The sequence below is a fragment of the Propithecus coquereli genome, unplaced genomic scaffold (assembly GCF_000956105.1).
Source record: "Propithecus coquereli isolate 6110/MARCELLA unplaced genomic scaffold, Pcoq_1.0 Scaffold1, whole genome shotgun sequence".
Taxonomy (NCBI): Eukaryota; Metazoa; Chordata; class Mammalia; order Primates; family Indriidae; genus Propithecus; species Propithecus coquereli.
Window position 1 is genome coordinate 19868827 of NW_012133857.1, and position 8649 is coordinate 19877475.

Consider the following 8649-nt stretch of genomic DNA (forward strand, 5'->3'; position numbering starts at 1 on the left):
CCTGTAATCCCAGCACTTTGGGAGGCCGGGGGAGGATCCTTTGAGCCCAGGAGTTCGAGGCTGCCGTCAGTTACTGCAATCCAGCCTGGGTGATAGAGTGAGACCCTGTCTCAAAAATTAAATTAAATTAAATTAAAAAAAATTAAAAAGGGAGATTTATACAAGAGTGACAAAAATGAATATAATTTCTTCCCTTTCCCCTTTCCCCAATACAGACCTTTTGCTATTGATATAAATTATTTATCACTTTTAAGAATAAGGCTCCTAGTGTTGACTTTCCCATTTCTAATAAATAATGTGATATTTCTAAAACGGCATGCCTCATGTGGCTTAGAAAAACATCTGAAAGAATATAACTAACAAACTGTTAACAGTAGTTAGCACTAAACTGGGTATTTGTGATGGGGCTAGAGAAGACTTTTACTTTCCTTACTTTTGTTTATTTGAGTATATGCAATGAGCACGTATTTCTTTTATGAATCAAAAAAATCAATAAAGACATTTTTTAGAAAGAAACCCCCCCCAGCATGTACTTTGGATCTAGCATGGCGATTTAGGATCAGTCACTTAATCAAAGATTAAGATTCTTAATCAAGATTCTTAATCTTTGAGCCTGAGCCTCAGTATCCCTACCTATAAAATAGGGTTAATACTTAACACACAGAGGTGTCATGACGAAATGCCAACCACGTGGCAATACACATTCAATAAAGGTTCCTTCTCTGAGCCTCAGGTTCCTTGCCTATAAAATGAGGAAGCTAGATTAGTTATCTACGATCATTTCTAGAGTTAATATTCTGATTACTTCTTTTTATATTCACAGAAAGAGATTTCTAAATGAAAAATAAATGTCTTTGCTGGTCTTCAGGTGATTATTTTTCTTTTATTTCCTGAAGAACCAGGTAGCCAAAAACAGATGAGCAGCACCTCAGGAATGTCTGAGCCTCTCCACCCTGGGCACCTGGGAAATGACAGGGTATTTCCACTCATTAGAATCTCCCTGACGACCAGAGCCTTCCTTAGTGGGAAGAGGTTCAAACTTCAGTTTTAATAAGCCAGTGTATGCCATTAAAAATATTATATATTCTCAATTTTGATCTTTGTGAACTCTTGGCTTCCTCTTTAATTGGTTTGTTTACCTGGATTTGCAATCCAGATTCTCTGCTTAAGCAGTTACTCAAGTGTTCCATAATTTATTGTAGCCAATGTATATGTCATTGGTTGAAGCCCAATTAGATCATTATCAGTTAGGGAGGGTTGCATATTAACTGAGTTTACAAAGTTGTCTCCTATACATCTGAAATGCTAATAATTGCCCATCTTTGATGGTACTAGGGTAACAATTTTACAACTCTCTCTTTGCTTTTGTAAGATTGAAAACTAGCCTGGATCATAATAGTGGTAATACTTAGTCTATAAAAAGGTAAAAATTTAAAAAGGGAGAGAGCTACACTACCAGGAAACATTGCCATTCCAAATTTCTCACAATATGACATGTTTTTTACTTAATTAAAATTTTGTATGGATACAGAATCATACAGAGGAACACCCACATGGCTTAGAATTCAAAATATCTCATGTATGAGATTTCTTAATTTAAGCCTTTTCTGTGCCTACCAAGTACCAGTGGGTGAAAAATGCCTTCAATGCCATTTTGGCATTTCTAGTGCCCCTTGTAGCTTGGTAGGATTCTGCACCCTGCCAGGTTAAAGCAGTCCCAGCTTTTCTTGTAGAAAAAGCCCACTCTGTTGGTTGAACATTAATTTTAAGAGACGCTGTAGTAGAATTGTATGTAAAGAGACATTTTTTGTTTCCACATTTATGATCAAGTTTCTCCATACACAAATTAGAGACAAAACAACTAGCTCCTTACTATATGTGGAAGGCTGGGAGAATTCTTATTGTTAGCAATAATAATAAAAGTTAACATTCTCTGAGTATCTACTATTTTCCAGGCATTGTGGTTGCCATTTTGTCTTGTATTATTTTACTTAATCCTGACAAGACTCTGTGAAGTATTATCTACTTTTTTCAAATGAGGAAATTGAAACTTATTATAGATAAGTTATTATAAATAATTCACCATCTACAGTGCTGGTAAATGGTGATGACATGTCTGATTTTAAAACCTTGACTTCCACTACTCTTCTTTGACCTTCTCAGAGAAAGATGGGAATGTTCTGGAGTCTGTTGTGTTGTCTGCAAGTCCTTCAGCAACTGAAACCACATTTCTGTCCCTCCTCCCCTCCCCTCTTTCTCTTACCCTTTATTCTCCAGTGATACATACCTACTTGCAATTCCCTTAAAGTCTTGTTCTCTCAAGTCCCTGGGCCTTTGTTGGCGATGTTTTCTTTTCTTTTTTTTTTTTTTTGAGACAGAGTCTCACTCTGTTGCCCAGGCTGGAGTGCCATTAGCCTAGCTCACAGCAGCTTCAAACTCCTGGGCTCACGTGATCCTCCTGCCTCAGCCTCCTGAGTAGCTGGGACTATAGGCGTGAGCATGTCTGGCTAATTTTTCTATTTTTTTTTTTTTTTATAGAGATGGGGTCTCACTGTTGCTCAGGCTGGTCTCAAACTCCTGAGCCCATGAAATTCTCTCCCCTCAGCCTCCCAGAGTGCTAGTATTACAGGTGTGAGCCACCGTGCCCGGCCCATGATGTTTTGTTCACTTAAAATTTCTTTATCCCACTAGTACCAGACTATCTGGTCTACACCTACTCGTTTTTCATGTCTTAGTTTAAACTATTCTTCCATGTTCCCATTACTCTTGATATACTCCATTATAGCAAGGATCTTACTGTGTCATCACCTAAACTGAGCAACTTGAGGGAGTCTTTTTTCCTTCATTATTGTCTTTCCAGGACCTTCCAAAGTATCTATTTCCCAGTAGGTATTCAATCAAATATTTATAGAATGACTGTATGAAAGAATCCATAAATGACTTGTAAATTCATGCACAGAACTCATTAGGGATTTGTGGAGGGTCCTATCTTACTTTATTCCATTTAAGCCTAAAAGTCACCAGAAGTGAAAACTTTTCATCCTTTCATAATAAAGTTTTCCAACATATCCTTATTTTTCTCCAGAACAAAGTACCTGGAACACAGTAGTAGTACAATATATATTTGCTGAATTGATGAGGAGCCCGAAAAAAGTGTAAAAAGTCTTTGTAATATAATGTCTGTTCTCTCCAGACTCACTTTGTGTCACTCCTACTTTATCCTCTAATAATGTGCAACAATGTATCATTTTCATTCATGCATCAGATATTTATTTAACCACTATTATGTGCCAGGAACATTGGCACACTGCTTTAAGTAGCCTCATTTCTTTCCTTGCTGTCCTTTTTTTGTAGAAATTTACAAAACCATTCAGCGAATACCATATTTTTCTATCTTTCTTCATTAGATTTGCTTACCTTCCCCAGAAGGCCGTCCCTGACCCCTTTAGCACCTAGTGCTTGCCTCTAATTTAGCCCAGATTACATCAGACTTTATCAGTGTTTGTCACCCCTTACCCCCTTCTCTAACCCACAATACTGTTATGCTCTCAGAAGGCACGGATTAAGGTTTGGTTCATCTATGCGTCCCCAGAGCTAGGCACAAAACCTAGAACAGGGCCCAAAACCTGTAAATACTGAAATGAATAATATTAATTGCTACTCTTCATGAACGACATGGATTAACACTTTGAAGTCTCACTACAAGCGAAGTAAGTATTATCTTCATGTTATAGATGAGAAAAAGAGGCCTGAAAAAGTTTAGAAACTTGCCCAAGGTCACACAGTGGTGGAGCCTGTTTCCACAGCAATCTGAAGAATGAAGTCACCATTGATTCTAAATGAGTAGGACTTCTTCCCACCATCCTTTCTTGAAGTGTTCGTTTAGCTTTTGCAAAGTCTTTCCTTCTTTAGATGAATGACTCCTCATCTACCTTAATATTGTGATTGGGGGCAATACCCCCTTTTTTCATTTTGGAAACTGTTCGACCTCTCATTGGAAGCAACATAATTTTAAACTTTCTGAACTCTCTCACTCCTTTCAGGGTAGAATCCATCGAGGAGCCATGGGGAACATAATAGATCCAGTGAGGACTGTCATTCGAAATAGAACGAAGGAACTAAGAGTCTTTCTTCAGGAAGAAAACACGGCGAAGAATTTAGCAAGGGGAGGATGGTCCTTCTGTTAGTTGCACAAATCCTCAGACTTGTGGGAGTTTTGAGGCTCACACCTAAGGCGGCTGTGGGTGACTCTGTTGCCCACAGCTAAGATGGCTGCTAATGAACATCTCCTTTGGCTGGGCCGGTACTTTTGCCCGCTAGTATTTTCAATGAGAAACAAAGTGAATTAAATTTAGTAAAATTTGACATCTTTTTAGTAAGAAGGCAAAATAGGAAGTAGGCATGGTCTGTTTAAAAAGTTACAACCCCTCAAATTCCTTCTTGCCCTTAACCAAAATGGTCGTCAAGGTTGTTCTGAGGTTTGAAGCTTCTCGCCCTTAACTAAGATGGCGCCAGGAGGCTAGTTAAAAATTAGCTTGCCCTCTTTTCTGCCCTAGACCAACACGGCTTCCGCGGCGTCGTTCACGTGACCTCCCGGACTACGGCGCGGGAGAGGGGGTAGGAGGGCCCTTGAAGGCTGCGCGTTCCCGTGGCGGTGCACCCGGTAGGTTTCAGTCAGAGTCACTATGGCGGCCGGCGCTGGCAAGGTAAGCTGAGGCGACGGCGGCGGCAAAGGAGGCAGGACCCGTCGTGGCGTCCCGGCTCCAAATCCTCGCAGCCAGTCTGCGGAGAGGTCGGCCGAGGTTGTGGCCAGCGGCGGGGGCTGGCGGGGGGCTGGCTGAGGGGACCAGGGCTGAGGCGGGCGGGCAGAGGCGGCTGACGGCCGTTTGTTTTGATGTTTTTCCTACCAGGTCGGAAAGTTTCCTGCCTCGTCGGGCACAGCCTGAGCTTGCCCCACCGGCCGCTAGTGGTGGAGGCTGCGGCGGACCCAGCCCGGGCCCTCGAGGCCTCTCCCCCAACCTCCGGGCCAGTCTCCCTCCCCCACCTCCTCGTCCGCCGGGAGCTGCGGCTGCCGACCCTGAGATGCGACCCTCGCGGGGGCGACCCTGAGGGGAGGCGGCCTGTGTGCTGAGCAGCAGCCCGGAGTCCGGGGACCAACTTCCCGCCGGCCAGGACCCCCCAGCCTCCCCCGGGTCGCGCCTTGCTTGGTCCGCACCGGCCTGTGGAGCCGGGTCCCCGCCCTGGTCGCGAGGACGCCCGCCAGGTGCCCGGGAGTCCCGACTCAGCTGCTGCCCGGGCCCCTGCCAGCCCCCACGCCTCGCGCGGAGGACCCCAGTTACCGCCGCCTCGGCTCGTGCCAGGCCGGGGACCCCGCGCCCCCTCCCGGGGCGGCCTCCGCGCAGCAGGGGCAATGCAGACTGTCCCACTGGCGGTCTAGACCCCCTCGCCGCCTCCCTCACCACCCGCCGGTCCAGCCCGGGCGAGGACGGGTAGTGACTGCTCAGAGGTGCTCGGCTACACCTCCCTTCGGGCCGAAAGGACCTTCCTGGCCGCACCGACCCTTCCTTCATGCTGCAGTGCTGCAACGTTTCCGCCACCGAGAGGGAAAAGCGGCCGCGATCTCAAACCAAACACAAGAACTGGTGTGTGACTCATCTGCTTGGATACCTCCAGTCCCCAAACTGTCTTCCAGGAGTTTTCTTGTCCAAAGCTGCCCGATGTTTGAGCCTTTTCTTCCCAGGGAAGAAGATGGATTGAAAGCTTCCAGTTGGGGACTTTTTGTGATTAGGGCGCTGCTGGGTTTTAAAGGAGGTGATGGGGCTTGCGCTGGCTTGTCTTCCCACCCAAGTGAAGAGTTGTTGATGTTAACTGGTTATGCTTAGACAATGCGCAGTTTGTTTTAATTTAAAATTTCGGGGGGTGATAGGGATATAGGCTTGTGAAGGGGCAGTCCGGTTCTGGAGGAGCTCGTCTTTGTCCCTGGTAGGAGAGACACCCCCCAGTCTATCCTCGATGCCGTCAGCCTTGGCCATCTTCACTTGCCGTCCGAACTCGCACCCGTTTCAGGAGCGTCATGTCTACCTGGACGAGCCCATCAAAATTGGCCGCTCAGTGGCCCGCTGTCGACCAGCGCAGAATAATGCCACCTTTGATTGCAAAGTGCTGTCAAGGAACCATGCTCTCGTCTGGTTTGATCACAAGACGGGCAAGGTAATGTCCCCACATTGTCTAACAATCTTTACTTTTCGTTTCTCTCTGAGAGGCATAATATATGCAGGAACCCAAGGTTTGCATCCAGAGGACACTTTGAGCAAGGCCACGGAATCAACTGTTTGCCTGGTTCTAGTGGAAATTTAATTGAGGTGGTTGAATGGAAAACAGAGACGGTATTGTAATTAAATGCCTCAGGAGGGCGATGGCATCTTGATAATGTGGTCATTCCCAGTGAAATCCCAAACCCTAATTCGTTTCGGAAAACTAGATAGTGAAACTTGGCGTCTTGCTTTCAGTCTTTTTTGGAAAGGTGGATTTGCAGTTCAGTGCTTTATTAAGCAAGCAGCAGTTCCCACAGCAATGTAGGGAATCCGTGGTCATTATTACACTGGGGCTCAAGTGTCTCAGTGGTGAAATATAGTTAACACGTAGCTTTTTAGTTGAGTTCAGATCAGGGCCTTTCTAGTAAGGATAATTGCTTGTGTAAACCTAATGTTTTTGATAGATTTGACACATATTTGTCCTTGAAGGAATAATTTGTGAGAAAGCTAATTTCATTAAGTATAAACAACTCTATATTTTCAGAATTTTGTTTGTAAGTCGGGTGAACAGATAGGTATTGCTTTTGAAAGTCACTTTTTCCTGTTTCCTGCAGCACTTAGTAAATAATGCATGCTTACAGAGGTGATATTCAAAAATTGGGAATTTAACTTATTTTCTGAAATTATATCTGCTTCTATCAATTATAGCATTATCTAAATGTGATAGGATGAATTTAGTGCTTTTCATTTTAACGTAACCATTTTAGCATTTTTATGTTGGCACCCTAATTTACTATACATGTGTGCGCTTATATTTTAAGAAATCAAGGAAAAAAAAGTAAGATTCTTTCAGTTTTTAAACACTCTGTATCTATGTGTGCGCAGAGTATACTAAAGAGCTCATCTTTGTGACTAAACCTCAGGTTTTAGTTGAGCTAGTGAATCCGTTCCAACTTAAATTAAGTTATGTAAGACTAATAGGGATATCTCAGGTTTCACCTAACTTTTTGCTTGCTCTGAGTTAAATGATTGTCTGTCTTAAAAGAGGAATTTAAGTCTTCGTGAGTAGTGTTTTGCAATGAAAGATACCTGAATCTCGAAAGGAAGAGAAAGCAATACTGCTGTAGCTATTGAATTAAGGAATTATTATATTAATATAAATTATTTTTAAAAGAAAGGAAAAGATTGTGCAAGTGCTGTGTGTTTGCGTAATACCTCTAACTTTACTCTGTGTGTAGGATGAGAACTGAAAAGTATGTTAAGTTTTCTGTGTCACACCAGGTGCTCACTTACCTGCGGAACAGACCCTTTTTTTCTCCCTGCAGCTAAAGTTTGGGTGTCTCAAAGACTTCATAGATTACCCATAATCCTTTAAAACTGCGGTCCCCAATGTCCAGGGCCCTAGACCAGTACCAGTCTGTGGCCTCTTAGGGACTGGGCCACAGAGCTCTGCCCCACCAACCCCTTTTCCCATGGAAAAATTGTCTTCCAGGAAATGAAACTTACAAAGGGGGAGGGTGGGTGGTCAGCAAGCTATTTACAGCCACTCCCCATGGCTAGCATCACTGTCTGAGCTTCACTTCTCCCCTCATCCATGGAAAAATTGTCTTCCACAAAACAAGTCTCTGGTGCCAATATCCATAGATCTTATCTTTCCAGCAATTGAATTCAAACATCAATTAACTACTAGTTAGTGCCTTAACTCAACCAGCTTTTACATTTTTGCCTTTTTATGTCTCTAAGGCAATAGGTTCAACCTAATCAGATGGCAGGAGATAGCAGGTTTGCTCACAATACATACTCTGCATATGCACTTTCTTTGATTCAGTACTCAAAGGAGACTCAAATTTTTCTTTTACTTATTTGAAAAATAATGATTTCATGCACATTGCTTTCCATGGCTATACTAAAACCCTCATAGTAGGTTAATTTAGATGACTAAGAATAGATCAATAGTGAGTGTTTAGCTATGAATTGAGATGACATGTTAAAATTTTGAATGGAGTTTGTTATTTAGAAAAAATGTTCTTTGAAGGGTAGATATGGCTTATTTCTACCATTTTCACTTTTTTACCCTTTTGCTTTATTAGCTAAAATGACACTGAGGATATGAAGCTACACTTCAGGTGTAGATATAATTACTGATTATTGTACCACCTACTCTAGTTAAAATGAATACCTTGTCAGATCTTGCCATGTGATCAAATTGTTCTAGGCACTAACTATTTAAAGTTTTGGTTTGGACAGACAATAGGGTTTTTATTGACCATCTATTATGTACCAGACACTGTGAAAGACACAGTTCCAAAGAAAACCCAGTTTAACGAAATATTTATGGGTCTTTGTGTGAAATTTGCAGTTTGAGGATTTCTGCTATAATTGTCTCAACAAAAGT

The 8649-nt window shown here is 42.8% G+C and overlaps 1 protein-coding gene across 6 annotated transcripts in view; it reads left to right on the forward strand.

The window, feature by feature from the left end:
* The first annotated feature begins 5894 nt into the window (after nucleotides 1-5894).
* SLMAP (sarcolemma associated protein) overlaps nucleotides 5895-8649 on the forward strand; it is a 174798-nt gene continuing 172043 nt past the window's right edge. For 4 of the 6 annotated variants that reach the window (XM_012638376.1, XM_012638386.1, XM_012638393.1 and 1 more), the window contains exon 1: nucleotides 5895-6210. In XM_012638376.1, the coding sequence (XP_012493830.1) occupies nucleotides 6013-6210 (198 nt within the window). In that variant the 5' untranslated portion in view covers nucleotides 5895-6012. The remainder of the gene's footprint in view (nucleotides 6211-8649) is intronic. The other 2 variants (XM_012638381.1, XM_012638391.1) reach the window with 1 other exon arrangement.